Source organism: Corticium candelabrum, chromosome 20, assembly GCF_963422355.1.
Source record: "Corticium candelabrum chromosome 20, ooCorCand1.1, whole genome shotgun sequence".
In the NCBI taxonomy this organism is placed as follows: domain Eukaryota; kingdom Metazoa; phylum Porifera; class Homoscleromorpha; order Homosclerophorida; family Plakinidae; genus Corticium; species Corticium candelabrum.
In genome coordinates, this window is record NC_085104.1 from 4,258,039 (window position 1) to 4,271,373 (window position 13,335).

Genomic DNA, 13,335 nt, shown 5'->3' on the forward strand with positions numbered 1-13,335 from the left:
GCGATCAGTGATGAAGAACGATCTCCCTCTTTTAAGAGACGGTGTCGAATTCCGAAAGCGAGACCATGCAGTGATGACAGTAGCAAAAACGTGCTTGAACGGCTTAGGACAAGCGCCAAACGTAGCCAAAGTATAGCTCAGGTACATATATAGACATCAGTGGCGTATCTACGGGGTGGCCTGGGGGGGCACGTGCCCCCCCAAATATTTGACTTTTAGCTTTCTTTGATTTGTAACCCTATTGTCCAATGTTCAGAATCAGATGCTAAATGAGCTACTGACCTAGAAAAGAATTAGCGCGCTTTATGCTTACACCCGGTCAGTGGAATTAGCGCACGTTATGTACGAACACGTGGCTTATAATGACTGAAGCACATACGAAGAAGGCTTCCCGGAAACGGTCAGGAAACAGCAGAAATGAAACAATTCTGACTTTCTTTCAGCCCAAGAGGTTTGTAAAATTGTGACTGGTGTGCTCTTGCTGTCTGTACTAGCTAGCTAGTAACTGTAGGATGTCACCAGGTCGAGGGCAGATTCTCCCATTTCAGTTGGTACAGAAGGGCATGTGATTACGGATTCCGAATCGGCGTCTACGGTAGGCATTAGCGAGAATGCTGAGTCTGAGTTTGCTTCTGCCTCGGAGTCACTATGTCTATCTCCTTCGGCACATGTCCTTGCCGAGAGCAGTTACGAGAGCAGTTTCAGTAGTTCCGTAGCAACTGTAGATCTTTCCATGGCCAGCAGCGGGCCTGTGTCACCGAAAACTGCTGTAGCACCTGCACTCATATATGCAGATTCTGAGCTGGAAGTAGATCTAGATTGTGGATCACCGACAAATCCCGAGACGGACTGTGCCGAGGATGCACCAGGCGCCATGAAAGGTTTACAATCACCTGCAGGTACACGAAATATCTATTATCTTGTAACACAATTTCGTCGGTACAGTACTCTAACTAATTATTGCATGTATGTTCCGCTCACAGATCTGTCACGCCATATTGGAGATAGGCCTGCGCAGCCCCTCCTGTCAAAATTTCCAACAACTAAGTTCGGCTCGAAACATCGCTCCTTCTCTCCTGAATGGTACAAGGCATTCACGTGGGTAGAATATTCCATAGCGAAAGATGCAATATACTGCTACCCCTGCCGTCACCTCAAGGTAGGAGCAGTTAGTCGAGTTGATCCAGCATTCACTACAATTGGTTTTCGGGGATGGAAGAAGGCTAAGGGTAAAAGTGGAGCCCTGAAACAGCACGCGGAATCCGCGAACCACCGAGCGAACATGCAAGTATGGCAACAACGTCTTGTTGCAGAAAGAGAAAAGGTTCAATTCGGTGTGGACTACCAACTACGGGATGTGGAAGAAGAGGAGATTATGCTTAATCGGCACTACCTGAAGTCAGTTATGACAGTGATTCTCACCCTTGCGCGACAAAATATACCACTGCGAGGACACCACGAATCAGAGACGTCGGAGAACCCAGGAAATTTTAGAGCTATTTTAGACCTCCTAGTCAATCAAGACGCTCGCTTGCAGCAGAAGAAGAATAGCCTTCCTAGAAATGCCAGATACCTATCACCTAATGTCCAAAATACCATACTGGATATACTTGGAAAGATGGTGAAGGACAAGATTTGCTCCGAGTTAAAGGCAAGTGGAGCTTTCACGCTCATGGCAGACGAAACACGTGATGTCAGCAAAAGCGAACAGCTGTCCTTGGTTGTGAGATATGTTTTTGAAGGCAATGTGTGTGAACGGTTCCTAGGATTCGTTGCTTTAACCGATCTTTCTGCAGCGGGAATCGCCCACTCTATTACGAAATCACTGGGTGAGAGTAGCATTGATTTGTCAATGTGTGTTTCTCAGAGTTATGATGGAGCGAATGTAATGAGCGGCGAGCATGGAGGCGTCCAGGCGAAAATCAAGACTATGTGTCCTCAGGCTACTTACTGTCACTGTTATGCACACCGTCTGAATCTGGCTCTCGTAGACTGCTGCAAAACTATCCCAGTCGCTTACGAATATTTTTCACTTCTGAATTCCCTTTACGTTTTCGTATCTTCGTCGGCCGTTCACTGCGTACTTGAATGTGTTCAGGAGAATATGAAGGAAATCAATTCCTCGTATAAACCGGTTCATCTTAAACGGTTATCAGACACAAGGTGGACATGTAGGGTAGACAGTGTAAGAGCTGTACACGACGGGTACAAAGCAATCATAGAGACTCTTCGTCGAGTTTCTGAGGGGAACAACAAGGATCGTGCGGTGCAGTCCAAAGGATTACTAAGTCAGATTCAGTCTCTACAGTTCATTGCTTGTACCGTCATATTTAAGAAAGCTCTCCTACTGACAAAGGGGGTTTCAGATGTACTGCAGAGTAAGCAACTTGATCTAGCTGCAGCCGTAGATTTGGTAGAAACGGCAATAGACACTTTGCTTGAATGGAGAGAGGCGTCATTTGATTCATCATTGTGGAAGAATCTATGGAATGATATCGAAGAACTGGCCAGAAACAACGAAGTGGACCTTGGTGATCTTTCCCAGTCGAGGCGCCGCAATCGAGTCAGCCATCAGCCAACACGTCTAGATGAGTACGTAATAATGGAAACGACCGGCAGGCAACCAGTTATTTCAGAGGACGTCGAAACCTATGTTAGAGTTTCCGTCTACTACGAAGTGCTTGACTCAATCATAGGAGAAATGAAGCGCCGATTTTCCCATGAGACTCGTCCACTGATAAGGGCATGTAGCGCTTGCATGCCTGGATCATCTTTTCTCAATGCAACTACTATGCAGCCATTGATTGTCCACTACAAGCTAAATTTTGAGGACATTTCTGTGCAAGCCGAAGAATGCAAACGGTTTCTTGCAAGGAAGAAGGATGTAAACTCTTTATCTGACGTCTTACACCATCTCTTGCCAGTCAAAGAGGCGTTTGTAGAGTTGTATAAACTTCTGACCATAGTGTTGACTATGGGTGTGTCAACAGCATCTTGCGAACGCTCGTTTTCGTGTCTGAAGAGGCTAAAAAGCTATCTTCGGGCCGGTATGAGTCAAGATCGGTTAAACAGTATGGCTTTGCTTGCAATAGAGAGAGACCTCTCTGGAAAAATAGACATTGACGAAGCAATTGAGTTATTTGCTAGAATAGACAAGAACAGGAGAATTAAGTTACTAAAGTAGATTGCTGTCTATAGTGTAAAAACCGCACAGTGTGAGAGCTCTTCAGGAAGTACAATATCAACTCTACGAAATACTACTAGCCGTCTACAGTGCAAATGCCCGCGCTCGAGTGCCCCCCCAGTCTTACAAGGCTGGTTACGCCGCTGATAGACATGTTCTCAGTTTCACAAATTGCGTAGTCGTTAGTACCGCAACCAAGGCATCATACAAACCAACAACGCCTCCGAACTAAAGTATGGTGGCCAGGCATAGACAATGACATGGAACGGATGTGTCGAGAATGCCACGGGTGTCAAGTGACCGAAGCACCTAATGCACTACCGCCAACAAAAACAACCGACATTCCCAGTGGATCTTGAAGACTATTGGAGCAGACCTTCTTGGGCCGCTACCATCTGACGATTACAGTTTTGTCGCTGGCGACTATTGTAGTCGATTTCTTAGATAGACATTATGCGAAGTGTGAAAAAAAGTAGGAAACATCATCAGCAGTCTAGAGACAATGTTTGATAGGTACAGAATACCTTCTGAATTGAAGACAGACAATGGGCCACAATTTATTGAAAAAGGTTTGAAAGCCTTTCTTCGCTATTACGGAGTTACCCATGTCACATCTCCACCCTTATGGCCACGACAAACTTCGAAGTAGAGCGTCAGAGTCTTATTCAAGCAATGAGCATAGCACAAGTAGAAGCAGGCGTTGGAAGGACGAACTTAACACGTTCCTGCTTGCACATCGATCAACCCCCCCCCCCCCTTCGACAACTGGAGTTCCGCCAGCAAAAGCATTTCTCCAACAAGACATTCGACCCAAATTACAAGAGATAATCGACGAGGAATTTTCGGATAGACGTGCGAGAACGTGATGCACCTGAAAAGTCGAAAAAGAAGACATGTGGAGACAAGAACGCCAGGCCAGATGATGTAAAAGTAGGAGACACTGTGCTCATACGGAAGGCCCACAACAAACGTCTACATATGAACCGACGCCAAATAAAGTAATTGAAAGAAACGGATCAGAGTTGAAAGTCAACTCAGGAGACAGGACACTCCGGAGGTACGTCAGCTATGCTAGGCGATATGAGGAACCTCACAGGGACAGCAATGTAGATACATACATATAGTCAGATGCGAGTCATATTGGGAGGGTCTGACAGAAGACAGCAAATGACTGAAAGAGATGATGTGACTGACTGTTGTGTTTCTAATTTAGCATTGAATTGACTGAGAGCAAATGTGAGGTATCAAGAAAAATATAAAAAAAACAATCAAGAAACTCTCGAGCTTAATCGTACTTTAGGTCCGAAAACTAAGCTAAGACTGCAACTGATTGGTACGAAACAATTATCTTTATCAATTACATATGCACTTTCTTTGAGTATTTGTTGGACTGTACTAATGTTAGGTTTGTTGACAGTGATGATATTGGGAGGGTCTGACGAAAGACAGCAAATGACTGGAAGAGATGATGTGACTGATTGTTGTGTACATAATGTAGCATTGTCTTGGTTGGGAGCAAGTCTATGCTATCAAGAAAAGTATGAAAAGGCAGTCAAGATCTATCAAGAAACCCTTGAACTCAATCAAACTTTCGTCCCGATTATAAAGCTAAGACTGCAACAGATTGGTATTGGTAAGAAACAATTATCTTTATCAATTACATATGAATTATTCTTTGTTTATTTATTTATTTTATCTAGTCTGTGTAGGTTTCTCAATGAGTAACGAACATTTGGCTAGGTAGGATGTACTAATTAGCGAGAATACAAAAACACTATACCATACACACATATGTATTCGAGCGAGAATACAAAACGCTCGACAAGGCCACATGGGGCCAGAGAAATGAAACAGCGAGCCAGACCGGCACTATATTGGCCCCACAAACACATCAAATATGTTGTCAGCTGGTGTCTAACCTGCCTCAAATCCCGACGAGGAAACATGAAGGAACCTATGATCACACATGCCATGCCCGGCCGCCCGTGAAAAGTCGCAGCAAAACATACCGACCTATTTCCAGAACGAGATGAGATGCATACTGGAAGGTCTAACAGAACGTGTGTGTAGTGTGGTACTTCACTGAACTAGGCTGCGAGGGCAGTGACGAAGAACGCCTAGTGAGATCCAGAGCACGTGGTAGGAGACACGCAAAAGACTGAGATTCTATCTGAAATAAGTTCACTACATTGGTGTAGTCGACAAGATCGTGATCATTCCGAGACATGGCGGTGGCCAAGGCAGGAAGGGGCCCTACTCTCTGTTCGCGTTGACTTTGCGCTTTGAAAATCTGTAATAATTTCTGCGCAATAGGGCAGACAGTGACGATCTCGGTATCGTTCGAAACCGCAAGTTCCCGGATTTTCTATAGTTAGGGTTCGTCTTGATAGCCTGCGACTCTCTACTGTTACCTAACATCTTTGTATTGTAATGTGACCTCTAGAATGTAATGTTAATGGGATATCACTTAACATCTGAATGTGGTGAACAAATACAGCTGCATCGTTATTCACTTCCGAGCGCAAAGTCAACGCGAACAGAGAGTAAGGAATTTATGCCCGACTATGGATGCGACGTAGCGTCCGAATTTGCGTTGTTGGTTTTGTTGACAATGATGATATTGGGAGGGTCTAACAGAAGACAGCAAATGACTGGAAGAGATGTGACTGAATATACTGTAGCATTGTCTTGATTGGGAATGAATCTATACTATCAAGAGAAGTATGAAAGTGCAGTCAAGATCTATCAAGAAATCTTTGAAATCAATCAACTCTAGGTCTGATTATGAAGCTAAGACTGTTACACATTGGTAACTAAGAAACAATTATCTTTATCAATTACATATAAATTATTCTTTGCTTATTTGCTTATTTACCTATTTTATCTAGTCTGCGTAGGTTTCTCAATGAGTAACGAACATCTGACTGGGATACATTAATACACAAGAAAACAAAACACTATGAATGTATTTTAGTAGAAAATGGCTACGAAAACCAGCAAAAAGCAAAAAAACAAGTGTGGATGGTTCGATACTGTACCGAATCAATGATGCCATGGCTAAATCACACCGCGCTATTTCTGCATGGAACACTACAGGGTTGCTGATGGAGTTGTGGAAGGAGCTTGAACGTGTCGTTATCGAACTGAAGCAAAGATACGAAACGTCTTCCTATAGCCAAGTAGTTGTGCTAGGACGATAATGACTAAGTTACGTACTAGTTCGTTACAATGGGTACCAGTTTAGCCACATTTGAGACTCTTAATTCGTGATGACTGCATGAGATGAGCAGTTACTTCTTGAACCAAGAGTATGTTCCATGAGCCATAACAGCGACGATCAGAATGAAGAGGACAACGAAGAAGTCTCTGACGAAATTCTCAAGAAACTTGACAGAGATATTGTCAGCTTGCTCGAGTTCTGATGATGCCAAAAGTTTTGTCTTTAACACAAACATGATGGTCAACTTCTCACCATCATGATGGACACCAAGCTGTTGTGAAAACCATATATAAGAGAGTTCAGTCAATGCAAAACGCTCGACAAGTTTGGCACTCATTCTCTGCAAAGTAGTGAGATACAGTTTGTAGCAAAGTGTGGTCGGTGTGTTGTTAAATTTGAGTCCCAAGCACACCAATCCATGACACTTCAAAAAAATTGCACGCAATTCCATCAATTATATCTACCCTCGGACCGATCGGCAGAGGAGAACTAGCAGAGTACCGCTTTCGTTGCTAACTTTCACACACATTAGTATGACAAGAAGTAAAAGACAACATTATCAATAGGTCAGGCAGAAATCAAATTCAAGCTAGATACATGAGTACATGCCAAACTTATACCATACAAGATTCTTAACGCAGTCATGAAGCAACAAAAACGACGGGCTTTCAAGACCGCGCTCACTCCCAAAAGCCGTTTAGTAGGCATAGGCGACGACAAGATCAAACGAAGGGGCATGGTCAAAGTGGTCTGCAGGGTTCGTGAGCAACGGCACACGGCAGAAACACTGCTCACATTGTATGTGGAAAATGATAACTTGGCGATTTTGGGAGGTCAAACTTGTGCTACATTGGGATTACTTAAGAGACTACAGACAGTCGAATCATCAGTACCTATTGAGACAAAGCGGCAATTGCAGAATACCTACTAAGATGTATTTAAGGGGCTGGGCTGCTATAAGAAACAGTAACATATGGAAGTCAAGCACTATGCAACGCCCATCATTCAGCCTAGTCGAACCATATCATATGCCGAACAATAGAAGCTGCACGACATATTGGACAACCTCAAAAAGAAAGGGGTCACAGCAGCGGTAACTGGCCATACAGTCTGGGTGCACGCATGCACAATCAGACAAACGTACGGAACAATGAGAGTTTGCCGTTTGGCCTGTCATCCGCAAGTGAAGTGCTACACACAAAAACGACGAAACCTTTGGAGAGATCCAGATCCCAGATCAAAATTCAAGAGATTGTTATTCCGGTTGCCCTAAGGTGTGAGATGATTAATAGAGCACACGAAAGGCACGTGGGAATTGCGAAATCTAAAGCAAGAGCTAAGGATGTGATGTGGTGGCCAGGCATGGAAACAGTTGAAGAACAAAATGTCTAGCTATGTGCTAAGTATCGCCATCAGCAAAGCAAAAAACCTCTCGTGCCAACCTTCACTCCAGAGCGTCCGTGCCAAAACTGACTGCGGACATCTTTGAATGGCAGGGAAATCAGTATCTACTGTTAGTCGACTACTACTCAAGGTTCCCTAAATCCATCAGGTAAAGAGCATGACGACGTCGGCAGTCGTATCCATGTTGAAGAAAAATTTCTCCCGATATGGAGTCCCCGACGTGTTGTTTAGTGACAACGGTCCGGTCCTCAGTTTGACTCTAGTAAAATGAAGGCATTCGCTTCCCTTTATGTATTTTCTCAATCCACTTCGTCACCACGTCATCCTCAAGGAAACGACCTCGTCGAACGGATGGTGTAAACGGTAATAGGTCTATTGACGAAGGCTGATGAACATAGACGATTCTCAACTTGCCTTGCTTGCTTACTGGTCAACACCTTAAGAAAATACTCACTATTCCCCAGGACAGTTGTTGATGGGTCGTCGACTTCGTACGACTTTGCCTTCTAGTCCAAGCTACCCCTTCCGGATACAGTGAAGCCTTCTCACGTGCACAGAAATGATGCGCATAGTAAGGACGTTACAGGTAAGAGATCGCGTGTTAATCTGAGATGGAAAAGTCAGACCTGGAAATCGTAGTAATGGCCCACCGCAAAATTCATGACCGTTCGTATGTGGTAGTTGCAAACATTGGCACTATTTATCGTCGAAATCGGCAGCAACTCCAACTTCGTGAGCAACGCAAAGTAATGCGGTATTATATAGCGACGATGAGGACGCGACAGAGGATCAGTTAGCCGTGAACGAAAGAGAGGAACCAACGAATGAGGCAAAGGTTACCTGTCAGCGGTGCGGCACGTTCCCATCAGGCACGGTTTGGGGAACCCATTTGCAGTGTCGCTGCCGGCTCTGAAGCTGGTCTTACGAGGCGTCAAGCGGTCGACGGCAGGTCCCAGACGGCAACAGCGCTTACCAATCACGCCGGAAGTGTTATCCAGGTCGACAGACGTATGGGCCCCAAGAGCAAATGAGCGGGACATTGTGATGCTGTGGGCGGCATGTTGCTTGACGTTCTTGGGCTTTTTGCGCAGCGGAGAGTTGACAATGCAGTCCGTACATGCGTTTGACTCGTCGTTCCATCTGACAGTTAGCGACGTGGCGGTGGACTCCCGTCAGAACCCGTCCCTCATGATAGTCAGGCTCAAGCAGTCAAAAACGGATCCATTCCGGCAGGGTGTAGACCTTCATCTTGGGAGAACGGGTTCTGCACTATGTCCTATTACGGCGATGCTAGCTTATCTCGCCCGGCGAGGTAAAGAGGCCGGACCTTTGTCTCTGAGCTCGGATGAACGCCTCTGTCTAAACCGCGTCTTGTCAGAGAAGTGCGGGCAGCTCTAGAAGCCGGGGGCGTTCAGCCGGACGGCTACTCGGGTCATAGCTTAGAATTGGAGCCGCTACGACAGCTGCGAGACAAGGAATGGAGAACTCCACGATCCAAACGCTTGGGAGGTGGAAAAGTGATGTGTACAAGCGCTAAATAAAACTCGACGCTAGGACGATAGCGGCGTACTCACGGACACTAGTAGCTCCCTGCTAGAGATCAAGCGGTTATAAGCTAGCCAATGACGTGCAGTAGCATGCGCCATCTAACCGGCGACCATATACAGACCGTCGCAAAAGTATAAAGCCACTCCCTGCACGTGACTATACCTGAAGTTTGAATGACCACAAAATTATTGTAAAAGCTTTTGCAAAAATAATTTCAACTGTAATGTACTGCAAATTTTCTATTCTAAACTACAGAGAAGGAAGGACTCTTCCTATTGGGTTTGTTTCTTATGACAGAATTTTGAATTTTGAAGTGCGCGCTACTTTCACCACAAAACAAACACGTGATGAATAGCTCAACAAAACATTTTAGTTACTCAATTTTGCCATTTGCTGAAAGAAATCTACGCATGCTTTACCCATAATCTACTTGGAATACAAACTTCTTTCAGCTTTTCTTTAGAAAACGAAAAACCACTATGACGTCATTGAGAGGACTATTTGTCATTTTTGTCAATAAGAACACCCACAAAAACCACAATAACTTGAAACATCAACTGAATATTGTCTAGAAAACTAAATCTTGTAAAAAATATACTAAATTCTTTAGATTGTACACACAATTTGTAAAAGTGTAACTTCCGGTTTGAAATGGTTGTGGTGGAAATGTTGCAAAATGATGTTGATAGCGCGAAATCTTTGATTGTCTAGTCGTTGTTTGAGCTCACAGAGCTGCCAAATTGCGGATTCCTGTGGCTGAGTGACCAATCTTTCGTTAGACGAAATTGAGGAAAAGTCGGACAGCTGGTGTGAGTTTGGGGATGCCCTGAGATCGGCAGCTCAGTCCACGACGTTGCGGTAAAATCGAAGGCTTGAAAGAATGTGGTCTGGGTGAGTGTAACATCGCCAAAACTGTCGGTGTTTCACGTGGATCGGTGAAAAACTGTCTAAAAAGACTAGAGGCCGGAGAAATAAGCTGTAAGAGAAGATCTCGTCGGCCGAGAAAAACATGTGACAGAGATGACCGCTTTCTGGAGGAGACAGCAAAGAGAAATTGCAGTTTGACATCGCGCCAGCTGAAACGAGAGTTTGAGGAGAGCACGGGACAAGCTATTTCCAGATCTTTAGTTTGTCGTTGACTTGCGGAGAGAGAAATGCACGCCCGTCGCCCTCGCAAGAAGCCGGTAGACGACCAAAACACGTCGTCTCCGGCCAATGGTTTCGCGACAATGACGTCACTGTTTTGGATTGTCCTTCGTGTTTGCCTGATGCCAACCCAATTGAGAACCTTTGGCGAATCTTGAAGATAGCGGCAACCACTGGTCATCCTCGCGAAGAGTGGGCGGCAGTGCAGGCGACTTTGCGTTGATTTCTGTAGAGAGAGTGCGCGCGCTAGTAGAGTGTTCCGCGACGAGTTGAATCAATCCGGAAAGCAAGAGGAGGAAACACGAAGTATTAAAACTTAAAGCAAAGAGTCTACATCAAAGAAACGTTTCATAAATAACTGGCTTTTTAAAAGCCAAAAAACAATCTAGAAAGGTCATTCTGCTGGACAGTGCAGACGCCCACGCAAACGCCGTTTGCGTTTTGCTTCGTAACGCAGTGACTTTCGAAGTTTTCCCAAATAAAACTTGTCACGTTCTTGTTCTGTTCTTACTTTATCACATGGTTGTTTGTTAAACTAAACGCTCATTCTAGGTACTAATCGGTAAATCAGCCTGGAAAACTTCCGGTATAGTCACGTGCAGGGAGTGGCTTATAATTTTGCGACGGTCTGTAGTTGTGCTAACGCTAGTATGTACGATGTGACACGGTATATAGATTCAGTATTACATATCCGAAGCGTCTCGCTGACTTGCCAGCACAGCGTCAGCGGTTCGTATCCATGGGTCCGGAAGAAGTGGGTCCGGCTTGGATGTGGGGCGACCTCGCTTGTGGCGCGTGGTCGCCTCCATGTTGGGCCGGAGTCCGGTCCGATACCCTGGATCCGCGCCGGACATGTATTCTTCCGGACAATGTTTGGCTGGCTGAGGCTCTGCCCACTCTCCATGGCCACGCCTTTATTACGCAGGCTGACTCAGGTATAGGTATAACCACGCCACGGCACAGTCGACAAAGAGTCATCGTCACGATGACACCGAAGGTAAGAATTCAAATGGAGTTTAACGAAACAGTTAACCGTAGTTGAATTCGCCCAGAGTCGTGCTGCTGTGTTCACGCGCACGTGGTGTTCACGTGACAAGGACCATGCGCATTGCAAGCGTCTGATTCGCCCGCCAAAGCGCGCAGAAAACCGCCCCATCCAGAAAGCGTCTTTCGTTCCTCTTCCTCCCTCCCTATGTTGGTTGAACTGGTGCCAGGGAGGATTCCCTAATCTTCCTTGGTAATACTCCGTGGTTATCCACGTGCAAGTGAGTTCGGCCGGAGTCCGGCCCGATACCCCGGATCCGCGCCGGACATGGGTTCTTCCGGACCATGTTTGGCTGGCCGGGCTCCGCCCACTCTCCATGGCCACACCTTCATTACGCATGCTGGCTCAGGTATAGATAACCACGCCACGGCACAGTCGACAAAGAGTCATCGTCACGAGGTCACCGAAGAAGAAGGTAAGAAAGAATTCAAAGACAGCATTCAATGATGATGAAGTCCAAGCAAACGAAACAGCAGGAGAAAATGGTCAAGCAGGTGCAGAGATCAAAAGATCTGGCAGAGTTCTCAAGCCTCCGAGTTGGCAGAAGGAGTATGACTGTTAGATATTTGTTGTGTTGGGCTTGAACTTGATAAGGTGAGATGTAGCGTAGTGCCATTAGCGTACGCTTTGTATACGGGGAACTACTGAAGTAACGAAGCCCCATGACAGACTTTATTTAGTACACGATAAGCAGACCGTTGCAGTAACAGAAAAAAACTGAATCATCAGTTGAGAACGCCATGAAAGCTGTCTTGGCCAGACACGGAATACCGGACGAAATAGTGTGCGACAACATGCTTTTTGCCAGCCGCGAAATGAAAACCAACTCTGATTAGTGTGGATTCAGTATCATCCTGGTTACCCAAAGTCCAACGTAGATTTCAGTGTTATCTGCGTAACTCATTATTTAAATCCTAACTGCCACAATATTTAGAAGCATGTAGTCGTTGCAACTGTGTTCACAAACATGACATTACATACTCGTGTCCGAGGTAAGGTCTGGACCCCAAGGCAGTGCGTTTTAATAAACATGGCTGATTTTAGTAATCCGACCAGGACTTGGCACGAGGCTGTTCGGATTGACAAAGGGAGGTCCTGCTGAACACCTAGAGAACCCACTAACCCCAGACGAATGATTTCATACCCTAGCCCCATCATTCTACACCACAAACTAAAGCTAGAACGCCCCAGCTAACCCTTCCAATCAATTACAATACTTTAAATTCTAAAAAGAAAGTTCAGGCCATGCCTAGCCTGATAAAACAGCGTATGACAAGATCCACCATCGTGCCATGGACATCGCCATTTTCGATGTTGGCAACCCCGGATAACTTGTAACCTCCCGGATGTGATACGCTGCGAAAAGGGGTCTGTCTCTCACGGTCCTTCAATCCCGTTTGAAAATATCTATAACCAAACAGCAGCAACTTGGAAGTCAAGTTCAATTACGTGTTCACCCGGTTATTATATGTTTCTTGTCTGTTTCCCGTACTAACTAGATACTAGCTATAGGTCGACGTACGTCACGACTCTGTCCTGTGGCTTCACAGATAGTCGTAGCGGAAAGTTCAGTATTGGTCCATTGTCTAGGAACTGAGGGACAGCGAGTTTTCACTTTACTAGATGTGACATCAGATACTTATGAGGCAGCCGTGAAGTCTTTGGGTGACCATTTTGGGTCTCACACAAACATAGCAGTAGCTCGGTTCAGATAATTCCGACAAAGGCAACAACAATATGGGGAATCGGTTCGACAATATGTGACATGTTTGAGACAATTAGCAAGGA

At 45.3% G+C, this 13,335-nt stretch overlaps 1 protein-coding gene across 1 annotated transcript; it reads left to right on the forward strand.

The window, feature by feature from the left end:
- Positions 1-519: 519 nt before the first annotated feature.
- LOC134195427 (zinc finger MYM-type protein 1-like) lies at positions 520-3,184 on the forward strand. The gene has a single exon (XM_062664449.1). The coding sequence runs from the start codon at positions 734-736 to the stop codon at positions 3,182-3,184; it is 2,451 nt and encodes an 816-aa protein (XP_062520433.1). The 5' UTR covers positions 520-733.
- The last annotated feature ends 10,151 nt before the right edge of the window (positions 3,185-13,335 follow it).